The 24,697-nt window shown below is 43.3% G+C and overlaps 1 protein-coding gene across 1 annotated transcript in view; it reads left to right on the top strand.

Moving 5' to 3' along the window:
• Positions 1-24,697, top strand: part of KCNH1 (potassium voltage-gated channel subfamily H member 1) — a 375,558-nt gene that overhangs the window by 262,741 nt on the left and 88,120 nt on the right. Inside the window, exon 9 of the mRNA XM_006163695.2 lies at positions 3,978-4,230. Within this exon, the coding sequence (XP_006163757.1) occupies positions 3,978-4,230 (253 nt within the window). The remainder of the gene's footprint in view (positions 1-3,977; positions 4,231-24,697) is intronic.

Raw genomic sequence — 24,697 nt, 5'->3', positions numbered from 1 at the left:
AGATCTGCCAGACCTGAGTCCCCTTCTCTGAACTCTCCTGCCCAGCCTGAGGGAGGCCCTGGGACTCTTCACAATGACATCTGCCTGTGGCCTTTGAGGCTCTCACAGTATAGCATGGATGATTCTCCTCAGAACCAAGCAGTAGGGAAGGCAGCCCAGGAAAGCTATGGGGTCTCAGAGTTGAGACCTTCCCTCAGAGAGAAGAGCTCTGGACACCACAGTCACCCTGAGTGGGGCCAGGAGTTGAGAAGAATGGAGATGTGACGAGGGGTGGGGCTCTGAGGGTCTGCAGTCTCTCCACCCCGGGTTCTCTCATCTTCTCACCCCATAGTCTCCAAGGGCTCTGAACACAGAATCCATGAATACAACTTTGTCTCCATACCAAGGCCTTGCTCATTAGCAGCTGCTGCCAGCAAACCCAGCCCAGGGGAAGCCTGCTATTTAAAGGTGAACTCACTTGCTGAATAAATCTTGGTCCTGAGCTATAGGACTCAGTTTTGATGTGACGTGTGAGTCCTGCCCCCTCACTTTGATTGAATTGGAAAGAAGAGGACCCAGATTAAATTTGCAGTTCCTCAGGGATCTTGTTTTTGATGAGCCTTTGGGAGGGCGGTGCCAGTGAGCACTCTGCTCGACCCTGGGAGTCCGAATGTTTCTCTTGGCCTCAGTCAGTCCTCCTCCCCACTCTGGAGTGCATGCTCACTTTTCTGGACCCCCAGAATAAGAAGATGCACAGAGAGTGGAAACTGGTGTTTATCAAGTCCTCTATTGGGTCAAATACTGTCCCAGGCAGGATGCTGGTGAGTGTAATTTCATCTAATCCTGTTAGGTCAGTGTTAGCTACCTATATCTTTTATTCCTTCTTTTTTTTTTTTTGCCATAGGGCATGTGTGCTCACTGGTGAGAGATAGAGACAGTAAGAAGGAAAGTGAGAAACCCTCAGGGGGATGACCATGCCACAAACCCTTCTCCTCCATTCTCCTTTCAGAATTTTGGGCATGCACACACTTCCGCCCAGCGTGTTTTTCAAGCCTCCAGGTTCAGGACTTGAACCGCACATTCGGCCATGTGGGATGCAGTGGGCAGGGATTTTAGTGAAGCCATCAAGGGCAAGGCAAGATTTGAACTTTTTTTTGGTAATTATTATTATTATTATAAAGAATAAAGGTTTATTTAGTTCGTTTTTGGAGGTCCAAGATCAAGGGGTTCTATCTGGTGAGGATCTTCTTGTTGGAATTCTCTGCAGTGTTCCAAGATAACACAGGGCAAAGCAGAGTAAGAGTGTTTTTGTGTTTTTTTCTTATTTGCCAGAGAGCACGGGTGCTCACCAGAGAGAGAGGGAGAAAGCATCCCCAGTGGGGTGTGGTCACACTATTATCCCTCCTCTTGTATTCCTCCATCCTGTTGGGATTTTAGGCATGTATACACAAGTGCTGGGTGTGTTTTTCAAGCTGTCTGGGCAGGGATGAGAACTGTGGTCAGCTCTATGGAGACAACTTCCAATGCCCAGCTTTTTCTTTTAATTATTTTTATTTAACTTTACTTATTTGCTTATTTTAGTGACAGAGAGAGGGAGAAAGAAAGTGAGAAAGCAAGCCGCCAGGTCTGGAACTCATACTGCGGTTGACCATGTGGGAATCCAGCGCCCTTAACCACCACGCCACTTGCCGGCCCCACCAATGCCTAGCTTTTAACCAGTGCCCTCCAGGGCTGGCCCTGAGCTGGGTTTTGAAGGAGGCTGAAGAACTTCTAAATTTGTGGGTGAGCTCCAGAGGCAGAGGCAAACAACTTGTGTTCAGGTGAGACGCAAGGGCAGGAAAGCACCAGTACCTGGAAGAAAAATGAAGACTGAGCAGTTGATTTTATGTTCCCAGCTTTGTTCATGGGCTGTCAAGGGAGAAATTATTACAGATGCTCCTTGACTCATAATGGGGTTGTGTCCAAATATACCCACCACAATATGAAAATATCATAAGTTAAAAATGCATTTAATACACAGCCTACTAAACATCATGGCCTAGCCTAGCCTACCTTAAATGTGCTTGGAACACTTACAGTAGCCTGTAGCTAGACAAAATTTTCTAACCCAAAGCCCATTTTTATAATAAAGGTTTTATATGAATTTTTCATCAAAATTCAAAATCTGAGGTACAGTTTCTACTGAATGCGCATTGCATTTGTACAATTATAAAGTTAAAAATTGTACGTCGAAACGTAAGTTGGGGGCCATCCGTATTTTAGAACCATTCCTGCCTTCTCTGGACAAGTTCACTTGAAAATGTCCTGTTGTGTTACTTAATGCTTGCTATGTAAGGGGCCATGCAATTTGTTCTGTTTTGTTTTGTTTTTGTTTGTTTGTTTGTTTTTGGTTGGTTGGTTGGTTTGCAAAACTTTACTCCAGGGAGCTATTTCTCTCTCTACAAAACCCTTCATTTCTTCAAAAGATAAGACCTGTATAGTTTTCATTTTGCTCGAGTTCTGGTGTGCAGTGAGTCAAATTGCAAGCCCATTTGTCCAGGGTGGCTGTCTATACCTCAGGAATTGGTTAGGCTCTAACTAGGCTCTGATGTCAACCACCTAGTTTGGGATCCTGCCTCTGCTCTGTCCTGGCAGTGCAGCTTTGGGTGATTTATTTATCTTCCTCGTGCCTCAGCCTCCTTACATGTAAGATGACGTAACAACAGCATTTACATCACAGGGGCTATGTGGCGATTCAATGGGCAAATGCAGGGCCGGCAGGTGGCATGGAGGTTGAGGCACTGGACTCCCCCATGACTGACCATGGTTCATGTCCTGGACCTGGCAGTTTTGTTCCTCACTTTCTCTCTCTCTTTCTCTCTTTCTGCCTCTCTCTGGTCAAATCGGAAAAAAAAAAAAAAAGACAATAAAATTAAATAATTCTTTTAAAAAAATTAGCAAATGAACATAACATTGTAAAATGTAAAGGCACAGCCCTCCCTGACTTTCCTTACCCTCCTTTTCTCTGTCGTTCTCCTCAGCACTTACCAGTAAATTTTCTTTCACTTGTGATTTATCTTCTCCCACTAGATGGTAAGCTACACCAGGGCAGAGCTTTTTGTCTATTTTTTTCACTGCTATATCCTTAGAGCCTATAACGGTGCCCTTCTGGCCTTCCATAAGGGGCTTGATAAGTGTGGACAGAACGAATGGGTAATTCTGAAGTGCTCAGCAACACCTGGCATACAGTCAGTGCTGGGTGACTGGTACTTTGTAGCTCTTTCTAAATAACACTGCATATTCAGTCCATTAGCAGAACACGTCAGCTCTACCTGCAAAATGTATTCTGAATTTCGCCACTTCTCACTGGCTTCACTGCCCCATCCCAAAGTTCCCCTCACCTCCCACATGGACAAGCTGCAGGAGTGATCGTCTGGATTCCCAGGATCCACTCTGGCCGCGTGATAGTCAGGGCCCTCTGACAATACTTTGAAGCTGTGATGATCTTCTTAAAGTATTATTTGGGTCATGCCATTCTCCTGCTCAAGGATCCCCTAGTGTTTCCTTGTCACAATTAGAATAACCCTTATCGCAGTGTAAAAGCATCTAGTGTGTGGTGTTTTCTCTGAATCTCATCTCCCACCCCTTTCCCTTCATTCACATTGGCTGCTGCTCAGGCTTCCTCACAACCGTTGTGTTTGCAATTTGGTTGGAATGTTCTTTCACCTGGTTCACTCTGACCTGTGATGTATGTGTCAGTTTAAATGTCACCAACAACCTAAAGATGTCCCATGTACTCCCAGCCCTGACTCGCGGGCCCCTGACCTGAACATGTAGCACAGATGTTTTTAGACACTACCTGTCTCTCCCACAGGAATGTAAGCTTAACAGGGCAAGGACTTGGCTACAGAAGTTCAGTGTGGCCTGGTGGGCCTTGCTGCTGCCTCTGGGTGCTGAGGGAAGTGGGCTAGAGGCCAGTGAGGACCCTCACACGGTTTCTTCCTCTGCTCCCCACCCAGGTTCTGCAGATCTGCCCCAAGGACATGAGAGCTGACATTTGTGTGCATCTGAACCGCAAGGTGTTCAAGGAACACCCAGCCTTCCGGCTAGCCAGTGATGGCTGCCTGCGGGCTCTGGCCATGGAGTTCCAGACGGTACACTGTGCCCCAGGAGACCTCATCTACCACGCAGGAGAGAGTGTTGACAGCCTCTGCTTTGTGGTTTCTGGCTCCCTGGAGGTGATCCAGGATGACGAAGTGGTGGCCATTCTAGGTAGGTGTTGCCTTTGCTGGATGCCTAGGCTGTGCCTTTACATTTTACAATGTTATGTTCATTTGCTAATTTTTTAAAAGAATTATTTAATTTATTGTCTTTTTTTTTTTTTTTTTTTTTTTTTTTTTTTTTTGTCAATGTTGAATACTGAAGCTAATTCATATTGTACAGTACGTTAGTCCAGGAAGTTGCCAGGCACTGTTGGCCTATCTTCTGGGTAGCTCACTGCCAGTGTCCCCTTCTGCCAGAGATTACCCCACAGAGCAGGGCTAATTGCTAGCACCCATGTGCCTATCTGACAAGCAAACATTCGAGTGACAATTTTGTGCCAGTCTGTTTGAGGCACTTGGATTATTTCAATGACAGAAAAATGAGTTTTATCCTCAAGGAGCTCCCAGCCTGGTGGATGAGATGAACACACGAGTAGACATTTGCAATACAGTGGAAGGGGCATCTAACCCAGTGTTCAAGGGAGAAGGCTTCCTGGAAGGGCCGACACCTGAACCAAACCTAAAACTTGAGAATGGATTAGCACAGAAAAGAGGAGGAATAAAGGAGTACAATGAGAGGATGGGATAGCTTATGTAAAACCTCTGCAAAGAGGGAGAGAAACATGGTTTGTTTGGGGAGCTGCAAGTTATTGGTGTGGCTAGGGTGCACAGAACTAGAGGGGCCATGATGAGGAAGGAGGCTAGGGAGGGTGCTAAGCCCTAGGTGGATCATGGCAGCCTTTGGGAGCTACGTTAAGGAACTTGGATTTTATTTGGGGGAGTTGATGAAAAGCTGTAAACAGGAGAGGCAGGATCGGATTGTATTTTAGAGAGATGACAGTAATTGCAGGTTGGAGAGTAGACTGGAGGGGAAAGGCTGGAATAGAAAGACTAGGTTAGAGACACATCATCTAGGGGCAAGTTGATGGGGACCTGAATTAGTGTTATGGTGGGTGGATGGAGAAAAACAGATGGAGTTGAGATATTTAAGAAGTAGAATCAATAGAACCTGAGGATGACAACTTGCTGTGGAGAGAGAGGGAGACATCAACCAAGATTTGGGGATTTCTCACATGGGGAACAGAGAAGCTGGTACAGCTTATACAATGATAGGGAATGTGGGAAGGGGAGCAGGGACATGGAGGGCATGTTGGTATTTGGGATATTGAGCCTCAGTGGCTTTTGAGAAATTCATCTGATTGCCTGAGGTAGCTACAGAACTGTTCTTTGTTGGGGGCAAGCCAACATAATAACGATAATATCCATCATTTACTGTCACCTCCTCTGGTCTAAGCATTACATACAGATTGTACTTGCAGTCACCTTGTGAAATGGTTTTATGATCCCCATTTTGTAAATGAACAGTTGAAGTTCAGAGAACTTAAGGAAATTTCTTCATGGCTGCTGAGGGCATGGAGCCAGCATCGTGGAGTCCTTGCAACTCCAAAAACTCTGCCCTGACCCATTTTGTAGTATTGCATCCTAACGGTAATTCCTGTGGGGTGCAGCCCCGTGAAGTTACCAGGCACTGCTAGACACTATAGACCTGAGTTTTTATCTTTTATACACAATTTCTCAGGGGATTGAGGTGAGGAGAGATTAAGTTACAATTAGATTCAAGCTACATAGAGACATTGTATTATTAAACAACAACAATGACAGCAACAAGAAACAACCCACACCTTGTTGTGCTGGACTTTGCAGTACACTATATGTGCTTCCTTCTTGTTCCTCTGGCCCTAGGCCAACTTGCCCTCTTGATTACCGTTTGTTCAGATTAACCCATGTATGAGTTTTCTTTCTTCAGGATTTGGTAGGTGGTCAGCATTTGCTAGAGGGAGACTGGGATAGACTGGGTGGAAGACGGTGTGGAACATGTTTGCTAAAGTAAGTGCCTGGGTTCCTTAATATCCATTGAGTTCTGCAGAGAACAGACCAGAGTTGGTCTGTTCATTGCCTCCTCATCAGAAGTGAGATTTGACTGTTTAAGGAACAGGACATGTGAAGGTCAAAGCCATTACTGTAGTACCTCTGAAGGGGAAGAGCATTTATTTCTGCATTAAATACTCGTCAGTATCCTTAATACAGACAACTTCCTATTGCTAATAGCCATATTTGCCTGGCTGAGAATAAGAGTAACTAGCAACTAATGAGCAATGCTTTTAATTAGTATTTGACTTAACCCATTGGTGTAGGATATCTTTCAGCCATCTCCCCACCGAGACAGTTAGCCTGGTGCCCAGCCCCATCTCCCTACATTCTCAGGTTCAGGGCATCCTTGGTGCCCCATGCAGCCCCACTGTATTGTTAGGCATTGGTTTGGACATCCAGACTCAGGCATGAAGGTAGGACAGAGCTGAAGAGAGGTGAGAAAGGAGAGAGCTATTTCCCAGCCCCTTCTCATTTTCCTTCAGCCTGGGCTACTTCTGCAGAAGTAACCACGGCTTGATTCATTGCTGACTTGGTCAACTGACTACTTCTCTAAATCCATCCCTCTGTCTTGGGCCCTCCTGGCTATCTTGCCTACTCCAGTTAGCAATGTGAATAGGATCTCTGAAATAGCTCAGCAGCATTTTCCAAATAATTGTTACCTTCAAGCTGTCCAGACTAGATAAAGCATCTCCAATGCATCCCCAGGAGCCAAACTGAGTCAAAACAGTAGGTCCAAGCTCAATATCCTAAATACCTTTTCATACTAAGGAACTCTTGTTCTATAGAAAGACAAAACAAATCCTTTCAGTTAGCCTCACCTCTGAGCCTGTAATCCAAGTTATTTGTCCCCTAGAAACTTAAGTTTATAGTTTTGTTGTTATTGGTGTGTGTGTGTGTGTGTGTTTGTTTTGTTTTGTTTTTGTTTTTTGTTTGTTTTCCAATTGGAGTATCTTTTTCTCAATGAACTGAAATCAGTTTATTCTTGCAAAGGGGTTTAGGCACCTAGTAGGTTGTAGAACTGTTGGCTCATGAGAAAAGTCACAACATGTTTTTCTATGCAAAAGTGTGTCATGACTTTTCTGACGACCCACTAGATCTCTATTGCCCTTTGAGGCCCTCCAGTTCAATTCAATGTTTAACGAATGTTTATTGAATACCTCCTACCTGTCAGCCCAGTCCTAGGGACAGGCATAGAGTAATGGACCAGGCCTACGAGGAGCTGCTCCAAGTGGAGGAGATTGACATTAAAAGACAGCCATTGCTCTGCAGAATGAGAGTTACCACAAAGAGAATGCGGCTGTTTTCAGAGCATCATTGAACGAGCAATTACTGAGCTGCTACTGTATATCCAGTGCTCCAAAGAAAATACCCAGAGAACCCTCAGTGATCATAAGCTAACTTTAGGGGTTTTAGAAAAAAGGCCAGGACTCCTATATCTCATTCTTCTGCTCTCTGGTCTCTTATTAGCAGCTCATTCATTTACATTCTGCTAATTTGTTTCCTCTTTCTAGTTCTAACATTCCACCCCCATTCTCTGTTTAATTTTAGCATAGACTCCAAGAATAAGAAAAACGATCAATACGCATAATAGAATGTGTTTAACATGTGTTAAAAATAGAACCATTTCTAATGAAAATCTTTTAAAATAGTTTTTCAAACTTTCATGCTTGCAACCTACCATATGAAATCTATATTTCATTGCAAATGAACACATACACATACTTGGATGCACAGTTATACATAAAATTCAGGACTTCTCTTATTATATGAAATGTAGCCTAGGATTTTTCTAAAAGATTTTATCCTCTTCCATTTAAAAAATAATTGACCATCATGATTTGCTAAATTGCTTTGTTGACCTGCTGGCAGCCTAAAACATGGTCCCACAAATCCAGGCAATCTCTTTCTTAGATAGAAAGCCACGCTGTCCCCTGAGGACAGAGAACATACTAGAAATCTATAATCTTCTTTTCCTCTGCTGTTCTCTCTGCTTTGATCTTGACATGACATCCCTTCAGTCTCCTTTTAGAATTCTTTTAGAAATCACTGAACAGTCTCTCAAGTTTGGTTTTTTGGATCCTTGAGAAAAATTTGAGCTTTTGCCATGTGCATTTTTGTACTCAGTTTTTTTTTTTAAAGGTTTTTCCCATAGGACATATGAGCTTGCCAGAGAGAGATAGAGAAAGTGATAAATCATACCCCAGGGGCTGGGGGGGGGGGGATGACCGATCACAGTCCCTTCTCTTGCATTCTCCTCTCAGGATTTCGGGCACTTGTGCACACGCATCTGGCATAATTTTCAAGCTGCCAGGTCCAGGACTCAAACCGTTGTTGGCCATGCATGAGTCCAGCACCTTTACCACTATGCCACCTGCTGACCTTCATTTGATTTTTAAATTACTTTTCTTCTCATTTTTCATAGATACCAGAATGAAGAGACATAGGGACCGTTTGCTCCTGCCCAAGTGGTGCCTAGAGCCTCTGCATATTAGTTGCTTTCTTGTCATTCTGTGTCACTTGACCAATAGGGAAGAGCCACAGATCAGCAACAGGGCTGCGCTTACAGGTGTTTCTAACTTAGAAATGCAATATTTTTATCATCTCCTTTCACTGTGACTTAGCGTCCTTGTAATGGGTTTCATATTTGAATAATTACTTAGTGTTGTAATCTTGGATCATCTTGTGTCTTGTCTTGTTTTTTATTCTGCTGGGCAAGACAGAAGTGTTCTAGCCAGATTGCACTGCGTACTGGAAAGAGCCTGGACCAGGAGCTAGAGATGTAACTGCAGCTCTGGTTCCGCACAGACTCCGTGCATGAATTACCACTTACTAATGAAGAATCTTTCAAGGCCTTCATGTTTCTGCTAAGCCCATCACACTACATCAATTGTGTATTTACTCCTCTGGGAGCCCGAGACCATGAGACCCTTTGATTTCATCTCTCTGGCATCTAGCACACAGTCCAGCATATACAAGATACCAGGGTCTGTTTACTGAGTGAAATGAAACTGAAAGGCAAGTAGGAGTTGGGCTGCGAACAGTTCCAGAGAAAGGGTCTGGACTTTATCTTAGAATAAGAGACCCAAAGAGAGTTTTAGAGAGAGGAGGGACTTGTAGATTTGAGTTCCACGAATACAGAGGCATGAACACCTTCTGGGAGATGGAAGAGCAATGGTGAGGCCTTGAGAAAGGTAGTGGAAGGGAGATGGAGGAGGAGAGCTAGAGTCTAGAGGTATCCAGGGCAGGTAGGAGTTGGGGAGGATCTACAGGGTACAGGAGGTGAGGAGGGGACATAGCATCCAGGAGCTATTGGAGAGTCAACAGGGAGGTGAGAAAGAGGTTTATTCTGTTGACTTTGCAGTGTCTGGATTAGATCCAGTCATAGCTGTCTATTAGAGGAGACTTTTCTCAATTTGTGGGTGGGCCAGAGCCTGCCCAAGGAAAGTAAGCAGCCATGGGTAAGTTCAGTGGACAGGCTCCAGCTCACTTGACACAGAACCTATTCGTAGTCAGTTAAATTAGGACTTACATGGACTGTCTCCCTAAATATACAGAGAAAGCCACAAATGCTTGTTCTTAGGTAATTTTTAAATTTTTGCTATAAGGTACATGTGTTTGCCAGGGAAAGAAAGAGTGAGACATGGTGGTGGTAGGGGTAGTGAGAAACAACTGCCTCCCCCACCCCCCGGGGGAATGACCATGCCTCAGTTCCTTTTCTTCCATTCTCCTCTGAGGGTTTGGGGATGCATACACATGTGCCCAGATTATTTTCCAAGCTGCTGGGTCCGAGACTTGAATCACACTGTGACACATGTGGAATTCATGTATTTTAACCACCATGCCACCTGGCTGGCTCCCCATTTTTGTTTTTGATGAGATACTCCTTTCTTACAGTTCATAATTGAAGGCACTTTTATCTTTGTGTAGAGAATTGGCTTCTTTGGGCTCATTGACCTGGTTTTGATATTAATGCAGCATTATTTTTTTAAGCAATTAATAGAGCATAATATGGTGTTAGTCTCTTTGGGGCTACAGAGAACGGCTTTGTCTGGGAAGAATGTGCTATGTAATTTGGTACAAAAGAATAGTTGGTGACAGTAACAGAGGTACCTCTTTCTATAGACTTGGAATGAACAGGGAAATGTGGGTGTAGGAGGTAGAAGTTGAACTGGCTTAGAGGATCCAGTAGGAGTTTGATAGGCTGAGCCCTGAAGTGGAAATAACAAAATGAGCTCTTTGGGAAGCAGAGGTGGGGGTATGTGTGACAGGTTACAGGTTTAGAGCCAGGTGAGCAGAGCACTGAGCCATTGTCCATGGGGCCAGGAGTTCTTACCTTCGGTGAGCACAAGACTGAGCTGGGAAACGAGTTCTCAGTGTGAGTCCAGCTGTGCCCACATAGTCTGATTCTATAGACCAGGGTGAAAGTTTGGCAGCTTCATTGCTCCCAAGCCCCAGAGGTGATTCTGTGCACGGGGACAGAGGACTACACACTAAGGGACATTGATTTAGGCAGTCGCTGCTTGGTGTTTTTTGTAGAATGGAGTGAAACGATGAAAGTGGGAAGCTCTGAGTAGAGGACCTTTATCACATTAAATTAAACCATATGAGTTTGCTAATTTTCAACATTTTATGGTAAGGAAACTTCTTAGTGGTCTATATTAAAAGGTGATGGGAGCTTAGCCTAGGATGGTGGTGCTGTGAAGATGGAGTCAGGATTTGGACACAAGAGGAAGAGCATTTTTGGTGTAAAGGGTGGTGCGAGCCAAGGCCTTGGGAAGGACAGGGTGGGGTTTAATTCACAACCACAAGACCAGCATATAAGCCGAGTGGGGGAAGCAGTGGGATATTGGGCTGGGGCAGCGTGTCAGGGCTCATCTGTGAACGGTTCTCAGTATCAGCGTGAGGATCCAGGCAGTGAGTGGGAAACCACTGGAGGTGATGAGTAAACCTGGCACCATTAGAGCTGTGATTTGTAGAGAGTAATGAATTGGACAGAGACACAGGGAGGCCATTAGGTAATGAGGACTGCAAAGGGGAGGTCAGTAAAAATGGATACAGAAGTAGGGTTGCCAAGTAAAATATAGGACATTTGATTAATTTTTATTTTCATGAGAACCACAGATATTTTTTTTTAACATTTTCACTAAATATTATGGGGGACATACTTATGAATGAAATGATAAATTTACCTGGAATTTGACTTTAACTGGACATTTTTATATTTTTTATTTCCTATATTTGCCAAATACAATTGGAATAGGTGGATAAAACATCACAAAGGAGAGGCCATAAGGTTGTAGATGATTAGGATGTGGGGAGCAAAGAGAGGGAGTTGAGAGAGGTGATGCAGAAGGTGAGTGGGGAAATGAAGGCTTTGGGGATAAAAGTCTGGAGGAAGAGGTAGTGACGGCACAAATAATGCCCTTCGTTTTGACTTTTTGCATTGAATGGCCAAGAGAGTTAGTACAGGGTCCAGCAGTTACTCAGAATAATAGATCCAGGGAAAAAAAAAGCAGGACTTGTGACAAAGACTTAGAATTTAGAGAAAGGAGCAGAATCTAGGAAAAAGAAAAAATAAAAAGACATATAGAACATGTGAATGTTTTCTAAACGATTGAGGTTTAAGAGCATTTAAAAACCAGAGGAAGTGTAGCCATTCAAAAATACCCTTAAGGAGTTCTGACTAGTACTAGAAATTCTTATAAGTAAATAAAATACATTTAAAAAGTGCAGTATGACCTCAGTTATGTGGGAAGAAAATGTTCCTATGTAACAGCCCATAAGCATCTTCACTAACATGTTGTAGTGAATGTCTTATTTGTGAGGCTGTAGGAGATTTTAATTTCTGTTTTGTATTTCCCTGGCTTTCACATTTTCTTTTAAAGAGCTGCAGTAGTGTGTGCTGGACGCTGCTGCTTCGCAGGCTGAGGCCACCTGGAAGGCCAGGTTCAACCCCCAGCCCACCCTAAAAGCCACACTTGCATCTGTAGTCCCAGCTACTCAGGAGGCTGAGGCCAGAGGACTGAGAAATAGCAAGATCCTGTCTAAAACAAAAACAGCCCCCTACCCCTCAACACATGCACACCAAAATAAATCTTAAACTGAGCATATGCTAAAAATATGCAGTGTATTCATGCTGGGAAAAACATTTTGTATGCTGTAAAGATATACAATGATTAAATGTAAAACAATGTTTTTAAATACTTTCAAAATGAGAAATTTGAAAAAAAGTTTCAAGCACACCTTGACAAAGTCAACATTGATTTCAAATTTCACATATCCTTTTGATTATTGAGATGGAGATTAAAAGAGTAGTATTTTATTTTTCAAATAGATGTCTCATTGCATATCTTTTATTATCCACTGATCCAGTCAGGGAAAGCTCAGTACTTATTTTTGTATGTACTTCCTAACCCTTTCCTCTTGGGAGGGAGGATGGCCAGACAGTAAAGACAGAATGGCATCTCTAGCAGAGGCTGAAAACAACAGTGTGTAAACCCTCATTATTTTAGAGATGGAAGCTGAATCCTTCACAGAGAGGCTTCCCAGGATTTTTGTGGGCTGAGGTGGCAGGAGGAGGGCACCCCCTTTCCCCCCACATACACACAGCACTGCTATCACTGTGCTTTGTGTTACCCTGGGGACTTGGTGATGTTGCTGGTGAATATTCCTGCCACTGGCCATATCACCATGTTGTTTACTCATGCTCAGCACAAGGAAGTGAGGGTTTATTGAAGTGTGTCTCTAAACACTCCAACCAAGCATTAATATTCATACAGTTTTTGTATCAACCCAAGCAATTACATTAAATCCACACTCCCAGCAAGGAGCTATAGTATTGAATAATCTAGAACATCAAAAACCACAAAAACACTTGTATCAGGTAATGCACACGTTATCTGATTGAAAGAGGGTGGGGGTGGGTACCAGATTCTCTTGCTTAATTCTGCTTTTGCTTAAACAATTTTAAAAATTGCTCTGCAGACCCTGGGGATGCTGGCAGTTAGGAGAATTAATAGATTTTTTTTTTTAAGGAAACTCTTAAAACTCCAGTCCTTCTGGATTAATTGAATCATAAATTATAGTAAATCAAGGAAGTTATGATAATAAAATAAAGTTTTATTGGCTTACAAAATGTTTCAAGTACAATTTGAAGTGGGGAAAACGCAATATATAATTGCATTTGTGGAGACTTCAAAATGTTCATGGAAATGGACTTAAAGTAAGAATTTACATTGGTACAAAATAATTTGAAATCCATGCATTACAAAAAAATTTTTTTCTGTAAACTTTTTGAAGATTCCTCTTACAGTAACGTCAACTACATAACAATGCATATATGAGTAGAAAGAAGATGGAAAGTGTCCCAAACGTTACCTGAAATTTTCTGGGTGGTGACTCTAAAACTAATTATTTCTATTGTTCAATATAATTATCTTGTATAATTTTTTAGAAAAAGATAACTGAAAGAGGAAAAAATTAGAATCAATTTCCATTTCTCACCTGTAGTGATCTTAGAAAATGATTACCTGCTTTCGGAGGAAGATTTGTGATTTGTTTACTTGGTGGGGAGACATTCGACTAATTTAATTTTACCTAATTGCAGTTGTGAAGAACAGATGAACAATTGTCCTGATGTTTCCAAGCCATTGCTTTAGCTCCACCATTTATGGGTGAACCTCATTTCAGACAAAATATGCCAGCCTTGCTTGCTTGTGCTAGTACAGTCCCCCACGGAAGGCTGGTGACCCGGATGCGGAGCAGTTTTAATACTTTTAAGAGAGTGTGTGCCTCATAAGATGCCTTCTAACATGAATTATCTTTTGAATGATGTTTTCATGAATTCTCTTTTTAAATTTGTCTGCCAATTTTCTGCTTAGCATTAAGCTGAATTACACTGAATAACAAAAGTATTTATGAGCAGGTCAGCAAATGCCTTCTTGGATAATGTAGTTGCCTGTGGTACCCAGGTGTTTGCACTTAGACCAGGGCCAATCCTGTCCTCAGAGCCATTGAGCCGTAGGCATTCTAAATCTTTTGTATCCTGCCCAGCTTACCTTGTTCCACTCAGACCTATCTTTTATTGGTGTACTGATTTATTCATTCCATAAACATGCCAGGTAGCATGCTAGGAGTTAGAGATACATCAGTGACCCAAACAGAAACACCTGTCATACAGTTGACCTCACCAAAGAGACAGACAAGTCGATGTTCATGGTATATGTTAGTGCCAGGAGTTGTGATAGGAATGAGAACAGAAAACTGTGGTGCTTATATGACAGGCATCTAAGCCAGCCCAGTCAGAAGGACAAGAAGGCTTCCTGACAGAGGTGGTATCTGAGCTGAATTCCATCAGGGGAAGTAGGGGCTGTTGGGGATGGGGTGTGAAGAGAGAGTAGAGAGAGAGTGTTCCAGGCAGAGGGAACAGCATCTACAAAGATTTGAGAGACACTTGAGGGAGCAGCATCGGTGAAGCTCTGGGAGATACTTTGGGGAATGAAAAGTAGTTGAGCATACCTGGAAAACAGCATTCTTGAGAGGCTGGAATGATGAGATAAGCAAGACCTGGAACCTCATTAAGGAATTTGGACTGAGCAATGGAGAGACGGTGAAGATTTTTAATACATTTATTTATTCCATGAGCAAGAGAGAGAGAGATGACACCCCCAACAAGGTCTCAATGCCGTAGTCCACCTCAGCTTCAGCCAGCCCTGGATTAGGTGCACTAGGGTGCTGACATACTCAGGGAGATCTCTGGGTGTGAATCCAGAACCTTCTCACATCAGCCAGCCTCGCAGAGCATCACATGAAGATTTTAAAGCAAAAGAATAACAGAATCACACTTATCTTGAAAAAAGCCATCCTGGTGACTGTGTAGGGAGTGGCTCAGAGAGAGCTCAGATTAGTCAGGGAGACCAGGAAGGCGGATGCTGAGATATGAGAATGGCCTGGCCGGGCTTAATGACTGTGGACACAGGGAAAGTAGAAAGACCCTGGAGCCATATATTGAACAGATAAAATGAGTAGAGCTTCATCAATTTTGGGTATGGAGGTGATCAAGAAGGAGGAGTCTAAAGACTCTGTGACTTCAATGGGGTGGGCAACACTGGAGGATGGGCAGGTTTACCTGGGTGAGGAGAGGATTCGTTCCATTTTTGTCTGTGGGTTCGGGTTGAGTGAAAATTTTCAGAGGAAGATTCTGAACTCAGAAGCGAGATCAAGGCTTCAGGTGTACATTTGAGGATCATCGTGATCAAGGTGGCAGTTGAAACCAACACACCTAAGCAGAGAGGAGACGGTAAGAGGCAACAAAGTGCGGATCCAAATCTTGATTGGTATCTGTTTCTGTGGAATAGACAGAGAGACTGAGATGGACTGTCAGAGGAGGGGAGAGACCGGGAGAGAGGATATCATGGAAGATGGAGCGAGGGCGGTGGTGGTATTTTCTCAGTTGCAGGTTAGAATTTACTAATTAGAAGATGCCATGTTTTATAAGACACACCAACATTGTATAGCTACTTAAACTGTGACATTAAAACACTAAGATGCATTCTGATTTCAGAAATTTTAAAAATGCTGAACAGGGCCAGCCGGTGACATGGCAGTTAAGGTGCTGGACTCCCACATGGCCAATCATGGTTCAAGTCCCAGCCCTGGCAGCTTGCTTTCTCACTTTCCCTGTCTGTCTGTCGTAGGGGAGCACACATGCCTCATAGCAAATGTAATAATAAATCAAATTAAATCAATCATTCTTTTAAAAAATGCTGAACAATGTAAATGTATATTAACATGTGTGTTAATATACATTTGAACTATACCATGTTGAGGACTAAAAATTTCTGTCTGATTTATCAGCAAAGGAGTTACTATTGACTATGGTTTGAGCAGAGTTAGTGAAGTGTGGGAGTGAGAAGCAAGAATAAGTAGTTTGAGAAGTGAAAAGGGGTAGGTGTTTGGTTCTGGGGTGCATAATAAATTGCACAGGTCTCCCCAGAGTTCTGAACCAAAATACAGATGATAAGTCAAGACCAGGTCAAAATATCACCTTTTTTCCTCCAGATAAACCTAATATTAGAGAATGTGTTTTATATTTGTGTTTAAGACTTCCCAAAATTAGGCCCCACAATTACTGGGTTGTTGGAAAGTCATGATGTATTTTGCTAAGCAAAAAATGTGTCATGACTTTTCCAGTGACCCAACAGAGGCCCCAGTGTCACAGACCCAATGAAGCCTACCCCTATGTGAGTCTGTTCTATAAATCCTATGGTATGGAGGGATAGAGAGAACATGCTTCCTATAGGAAGTTAGTTCCTGAAGAGAGAGCAGGGGGTGGCCAACACACAAATGTGTTCTTCCACACGTCATTCAGACACAAGGAAGAGAGAGGTTCAGAGTATGGTACAACTGAACCACCCTTCCATGGAAGGAAATATCAGGAGTAGGGAAAAATTATTCCCCCTTAATGTAAGGATATAGAGACAGGATAAGAAGACCACACAGATGAGCCCATAAAGGAAAGTGAACATAGTCTAACCAAGCTGTCTTCTTTCCTCACCATCTGTTTTTTTTTTTTCCCTGCTATGGAAAATTAATTTCTTTCAAGCTTTCAAATTTGAAATTTTGTCTTTCGGATTTTCAGATTTGTCTAAATCTCTCCACCATGTAAGGCCAGCTCCTTTTCCATTTTCTCTGAGTGCTCCATGGTCATCCTAGCCCAACCTCCCCCAGATCTGTATTACATTTTTTCTCATTTAATACTTCATTGTTATACACATATGCAAGTTTTGTCTCCTTACGTTGTAAGCCCCTTGAATATAGAGACAGTCCTATATCCTTCGGTTTATCCCCTCTGAAATGCTGGAGCATTGCCTGTTCACAGTTGGTGAACCGGATTGAATTGTGTATAAAGAGATGGTAAGATATAACCTCACCTTTGGGAACATTTGATCTATACAGCTGCCTGGGAGAGTCCAGGGCAGGTACAGGTCAGTGTGACGTGGCTCATGATCTTACAGGTTCTTATGTGGGTTCCACTCACCAGCGGTGTGGCCAATCCACCTCAGTAACTATTCTAATATAGAGACAGTTTGTAGAACAGAAAAAAAAAAAAAAACCCATCATTCTCCTTTGTGCCAACCTCAAAAGAAAACAAATGCTTTTTGAACATCTCTGAGCTCTCCTAAGAAATCTAAAACTTTTCTACAAGTAGTTGCTTCTCTGAGAGATGGGGCGAAATGCCGACCTGTCCATGGAGTCAAAAGATGCTTGGGAATGGAGAAAGCTAGTTTAGACTGAGTTCACTTTCCTTCATCAACTAAGCTTCTCCGTAGTCCTATTTGCACCGCCTCTACAGTCTTACTGTTAAGGAGGCGTCATTTATCTCTACTGATATTTCTGAGATGGCTCCTCAGCATCTCTAATCCTGCTTTCTTTGTTGGCATAAGAAATCCAATAAAACATCCCGGCTAAGCCCTCAACAGCCCGACACAATCAGATAAGACCTGGCGCTTAGAGCTGGGACTTTATTCCTACTACATATTTTCATGACTCTGACAGGAAGACAAGTTAGAGACTTCCACTGTGCCTGTCTGTCTTTGATGTGCATTCTCACATCTGTAAACGGTAGCAGATGAAACCGAGGTCGCAGACTGCCAGCAGCATTTATTTTTGCACTGAGGATTAGAAGGGCTTTGCAGCTTTTCTCTAGATAAGGGCAGGTAACATTTACAAGATGCCAGAACTTTGCTTACTTACTCTCCCTATGGTCTCAGGCAATCCAAGGGAAACAGCCATAAATACATGTGGGAGAGTTTTCCAAAATAAACTTGAGAAGCTGGCTTTAGCACCTCAAAGGTAATCACACAGTGGGTACTCAGGGCAGGTCTCTGGCTAGTGCCAGAGCCTGGCACACAGTGGGTCCTAAGCAATCCTGGCTCTCTAGCCCACAATCAAGACTGAAATAGGAGACAAATGGGTGTTTCCCAAGGTATTTAGTTCAGGCCCCTAGATATTTTGCTCTGAATGTGCTGTCAGTCTCCATCATCACTTTCCTGGAGCAGGCGAAGGAAGCACATGTGTATACGTCTCTCCCGAGGAGCTTCACGCTTTGGACTGCCCCATGGACCATGCCCTTGTGAATCAACCAGGATGCAGGTTCAGTTGCTCCAGAAAACCCCCAAAATAACAGGAGGTTACACCACATGTAAGCTTATTCTTCTCTCACTAGCAGCCCAGCTTGTGTGGCACCTAGCCTCCTCCTAGCATGTTGCTTTTTCTAGGTTTTTGCTCTTGGCCTCAGTAGCTCACAACCTCTTTCCTGCCAGGAGGGGACGGGGGGAAGGGAAAGGCAAGGTGTGATCCTGCTTTTTAAGGACGTGACCTAGAATTGCACACATACCTTCTTACACCATTGGACAGCTGGTCACATCTAGTTGCAACAGAGTCTTTATTTCTGGTCATCTTTGTGCCCAGCCAAAAGTCATGGTTCAGTTACCATGAGATGAGAGAGCTGATTTGGGAGAACAGCTGGAAACCTAGACCATAGCTCCTTAAGGTCAAAGCTTTGTCTTTTGTTTACCATTATAGACATCACCTAGCATGATGCTTACCCAAAGTGTGTCTCATTGAATAGTAATTGAAAAGGAGGACTGTTTAAGGGAGGGCAGGCCGAGGTTCACCTCTGGAAGCCTCATATAGCTTCTTTCAGTATGGAAGCCACACGACAGTTGCAGGTAATCATTTCATCTCTCCAGAACTCATTTTCTTTTATTTAAAATGGGATGAAAATACCTGTGGAATTTGCTGTTAAAGAGGATTCTTCTTACATGGTGAGCACTAGTTATTGAATACCTACTATATCCCAAGCACTGTGCAAAGTTCTTTGTTCACATTTTTCATGGAAATCTTGGAACAACCTTCAGAGTTGTGTCTTAGTCCATTTTTCTGCTATAACAGAATACCACAGACTGGGTGGATTATACACAACAGAAGTTTATTTCTCACAGATCTGGAGGCTGAGAAGTGAAAATCAAGGAGCCAGCACATTTGATGTCTGGGGAGGGCCCGTTTTTGGGTTCACTGATGGCAGTTTCTCACTGTGTCTTCATGTGGTGGAAGGCATAAGTGCTCTCTGGAATTTCTTTTAAGGTGGGACAATAATGTCAATTAGGAGGGCTCTACTTTCATGGCCCAATTACCTCCCAAAGGTCTCACCTTGAAACTATCGCACTGGATAGGAGTTTAACATACGAGTTTGGGTAGGAAGACTCAAACATTCTAACTATGCCAGATCAATGTTGTTACCCAAATTTTATAGCTGAGTAAGCTGAGCCTCAGAGGAGGAGGTTTAGTGAGATGCCCAATGTTGTTCACTTATTGACACATTCAACAACCATTGGGTACCTGCCATGTGCCAGAGGCTATGCTGGGGATGCAGCGATTACAATAGGTTGGGTGTCTTCACAGGGAACATGGAGTGAAGAAGACACACTAATGGGGGTTGCTCTGGGCAGAGAGAGGTTTGGACATTTTTCAAAGAATGAGCAGGAGGTATCCAGGCCCTGAAGTAGGAGAGAGTATCACAGCCGTCCTGGGAAGGCCTTGATGAGAGAGAGGAGCCTAATTTGGAGCATCTCTGAGGATCCCAGTGTGACTAGAGGGCAGAGACATGGAAGGGGCAGCACAGTCCTCCAACCAGCTGGACCTAGACCTGCAGCCAGGTTGCCAGGCCTCGAAACTTGTGTTGAAAGAGTGGAGGATCAAGGTCTTAGAAAACATGCTTGGGGGACTGCCAGAGAGGCAGGAATTTGAGCATCTTCTCTTTGTCTCAGAACTGAAAGAGGACCAGGATTTACCCTTGTTGGTGTACATGATGAATCCAGGTGGTCTGAGAACTGTCCGTGTCCTCATCATTGTCCTCCTAATCATCCAGTTCAGTACGCATACACGTGTTCTCCTATGAAATGGCTTGAGAGCAAGGGACCTCCTGATGCTTTTGGAGGAGGAGAAATGAAGGGGCTGACAGGGTTGGAGGGGCAGAGACAGCCCTCACTGCACTCTTTCTGGTACATCTTGGGCCCCCACCAATGCCCATGCCTAGGAACCCGCAGTGGAGCAGCAGATCCAGAGCTTTAAATGGCTGCTCTGCGAGTCAGTGTTCTTGGTGTTCATGGTAGGAAGGTGCTTAAGTGAACTGGCACTAAGTGCCTACTTTTCTCAAAGGGCTATAAGATATGAACTATCAACACTCATCTCTACAGGTGAGTGAAGGAACAGGTAGTTCAAAATATGGGGTAATCCAGAATCTTCTGAGTGGTTTTCAGTTCTGCTTAAGTTCCAGGTCCTTATGCCTGAAGGCCTTTGCACATACTGTTTCCCCTGCTGAGAATGATCTCCAAGCTACAGCTTTATGCTGGTTATTTGAACTCATCCTCCAGCTTCAGATCAAATACCATATCTTGGAAGCCTTCTCTTGCCCCTTGAGCTTGAGTAAGGTACCCTTTTTGCACTGTCTCCATCTTAGCCCCTGACGTGTTACACTCTCTGTATCTTCATCCCTCACTCCACTGCTCTTCTGCTCTCATACCTCAGCCCTTAGATCAGTGCCTGGCAAAAATCACATGAATGACTGAATGGGTCTTCCTCATTGGTTCAGGTCTGGAAATGGTTATGACTTTAACAGCAGATAATGATTTAAACTTCAGAATTATGATCTGCTTGCTGCAGGAAGCCACCATGAGTAGTCCTTAAAAGAGAACATCATAGGCAATAGTGAAGAAAAGTAGCCAGACTTCATTTTTCCTCTGATCCCTTGGGTTTGCCACACTCACTCAAAAACCTGTCTTTGAATTAAACAGGCCTTTTCGGGAGGGGTCCACGCTCAATTGTAGGGTTTAGATCAAAGTTCTTTCCTGTAGCTCCTTGACATTGTGGAAGGCTGTTTGAGCTTTCCAAGGCCCCAGTTCCAGCACCTCTTGAATTTGCCCTGGTGACCCTGTTTAGCCCCAGGCCTCACCTCAACTCCCAGCCAGCGCCTTCAGCCTCCTCCAGTGACTAATCCAGCCTCTGCCCTTCATTAAACCTAATTGCCTGCAGGGGCTTGGTTTTCTCTTGTCTGTGCCCTTTGTCAAGATCATCTCTCCCCATTCCTGTGCCCTACCTCTCACCTGTTTTGTGAATGTTCTTAAGTTCCATATTTGAATCCCATGGGGCCATTTATGTCCATTGCAAAAGTGAAGGTTCAGTAAAGACAGCTGCATGTAATTGGGGACACAAGAGGGATGAGAATTAATTATTACAGGGATGCTTCCCTGGAGTTTTAATTAGACAGCCTTTCCTTCCTTTTTCTCCAGCTCAGAACAACTACTCTGAATGTTAATTTAGAGACTTGGATTGTTAGGTTTTAATGTTCTCCATCCAGTGCTTTAGTGTAATAAATAAATCAATAAGCTCATTGCTTTGAGAAGTTTGATTGCCGAGTACACTGGGGTACTTTTTGTTCTTGAGCAAGTGATCATTTCACACAGCGAACATTTGTTGAATGTAGGTGTCGGGCTTCTTTGGACTTCTGATTTGCAACCTTGACCTGGAAAGTCCTGATTCCCAGTGATGTGTGTAACTTTCGAGCAGCCTGCCAAATGCGCTGTATCCTTCCTTTTGACAGTTTCCCCGAGTTATGTGTGTCATAAAAACATTTCTCATTTGCCAGAATAGTCCCAAGTTTGTTTTGAATCTGACAGGTCCTCCAGTTCCACCTTCTTAAATCTCACTAACAGATAATTTATACTGAAAACACATTCTTGACAGGAAGTAAGATTGTATGATTTTTCAATTTGGGTTGAAAATCAAAACCAAGTTCTGACAGCACCCGAGACTCCTAGATTCCACAGATTAATCATGATTATCTTTCCGTGAAAAACTTTTTGTAGTAGGAACAACCCTGCATTTATTGTTTCTGTCAGAACCTTTGATTAGAAAAGGGAAGGTTGTCATTTCTTTCTTTTTTTCATTTTGGTTTCATTCCTAAAGATACACTTGCTTATTTCATGGTGTGTTCTGATCAAAATATGGCTACCCTTTGTTTTATGCAATAGGTATGCCCTCAAAGAGTTGTTTCTAAACTGAAATTTTGCAGGTAAATGTATATGTTATGGACACATGAGCTGTTCTGGGTTCTTCTATAATTGAAAAAACTATTCCCAAATTCATTTAGGAAGTATAATGTTCATATATTGGGTCTTATTTAATAAGAATCAGGCAAGATCACCAGTGAGCACCTGCTCTCAGTAGTTCTGGCTCTCATGTGGTGGTGGAGTGGTGGTGCAATGCTCTGCAGGTCTGGAAGCCATGTGCAGGATCCGGGTTAGGTTCCCAGGTCAAGCTGTATGTTCTGGGCATGTGCATGTGCCTGGGATCTTGGCTGGCTGAAAGTCTGAAGGGCGTGGGATGGAGAGTGCCGCTTGAGACTGTGCTGATGGTGCTTGACTTCTCTCTCTCTCTCTCTCTCTCTCTCTTTTATTAGATACATTTTAAAAATAGATAAACTTTAGAAATAGTTCTTTCAGACCAGCCAGCAGCATGGTGGTTGGGGCAGCTGAATCTCACATGACTGACTGTGCAGTTCAAGTCCTGGACCCAGCAGTTTGAGAAACATGCTGGGCATGTGTGTATGTGCATGCCCAGAATCCTGAAAAGAGAAATGGAGGAGAAGGGATTATGGTGTGACCATTGCCCATGTGGGGTGGGGGTGGGGTGGGGCAGTAGTCAGTGAGCTCACTCACTTGCTCTGTTTCTCTCTCTCTCTGACAAATGCATGTGGCTTATAGCAAATTAAAATAAAAAAAGTTCTGCCTTAGTCAAATTGTGTTTCATCCCAATAGGAGACTGCAGGTTTTGTCAATTCTGCATATTCAATATGCTTAACCAGAAAAATAGGCCCCTGTTAGAGCCATCTGTTGCTCTTTCTTGCCTCATTCTTTCAAGAAAGGATATGGGGTGCCAGCTCAGAACTGGGATGAGATGTCACATACTGCTGAAATATTAGGTAGCCATTAGATCATTTCTCATGAGCTTCTCAGCCTAGAGCTCCATGATTCTGTGTATTCTGGTTATCCATATCATGTAGCAAACCACTCCTAAATTTAGTGACTTAAGAAATGTGTTATTGGGACCAGAAGATGGCGTAATGGCTACATTGCTGGACTCCCATGTAGTTGACAGTCCTGGACCTGGTGGCTTAAACTCATACTGGGCAAATGTGCATGTGTGCCCATCCTGAGAGGAGAATGGAGGAGAAGGGATTGCAGCATGGCCATCCCCCCTGGGGGGTGATTTCTTGCTTTCCATCTCTCTGTCTCTCTGGCAAGCACACATGCCCTATAGAAAAAAAAAACCAAAACCTCCAAAAATAGAAAAAGAATCGTGTTATTGTCGCTCACCATCCTGTGGATTGTGTAGATCATCAGGTTGGTTAGCACACGGTTGCAGTCGAGCATCAGGTAGGGCTGCAGTCCTCTGAAAGCTAGACTGGGCTGCATGGCCAACATGGCTCATTGACATGACCAGTAGTTGAGGTTGACTGTGCCTAAGAGCTCAGCTGACGTACATGTGTGTTTTATGTTTCTCACGTGTTGGTTGAGTTCCACGAGGAAGAGTACCAGGAATGAGTGCTCCAAGAGATCTAAGCAGAAGCTGCAAGGTTTCTTATGTCCTTGCCTCAAAACCCCAGAATATCATTTCTATTGGTCAAGGCAAATGACTAAGACCAGCCCAGATTCAGGGGAAAGGGAATGAGGCTCCAACTCTTGGTTCATGAGCATCCAGTAGGGAAAACAGTGGATGAGTTCCATTTTTTCAACTGTCTGCCACATTGTTTAAGAGGAAGAGAATTCTCTAGAGGAATGAAATTACATATTTATATTATCATACGTACATAAGCCACTGTGGTCAGTGTAGGGCGGTTTTAGAATATTTAGCATGTACAAATGAATGAGACAGCCTTGCTGGTTAGAACTCAGTACTGGGGAGGACACACTGAATGAGCCTGTTTCCATGGAAATCAGTCAGGATCACACAAAGGGAAATGTTACTCTCCCCTGATTTAGCCTTAAATTAGACTGCCCATTCTACAGATGTTTATAGAAAGAACTTGGTAAGAGAATTAAAATAGCACTGGTTTAAAGAAATACAAGTGGGCCACAAAATGTTCATGGAAAGATGGAATTAAAGTATGAGTTTATCTTCATGTACACATTTATAAATCCATGCAATTTTTTTCATAATCTGCATTTTTCATGAACTTTTTGCAGACTCCTGTATTTACTCGTGTATATACATACTCATGTATGTAAATATCCTTGTATTCACACACGTATCCTCACATTGAGTCAGTCAAACCATCTTCATAAAGTAGGATCCTGACAAATAGAGAAATGTGAAGTAAAGTGTCTAGGACATTTGTTTTTTAGTTCCCATTTGGGAGGTGCTTGGAGAACGCTATGCCCCTGGAGTGTCTTTGATGCTTAGAGTGGATACATTTTGTGTTCAGA

This window comes from Tupaia chinensis, unplaced genomic scaffold (genome assembly GCF_000334495.1).
Source record: "Tupaia chinensis unplaced genomic scaffold, TupChi_1.0 Scaffold142846_1, whole genome shotgun sequence".
In the NCBI taxonomy this organism is placed as follows: Eukaryota; Metazoa; Chordata; class Mammalia; order Scandentia; family Tupaiidae; genus Tupaia; species Tupaia belangeri.
Note: the sequence above shows the minus strand (reverse complement) of the source record. Positions and strands in the feature narration are given on the sequence as shown.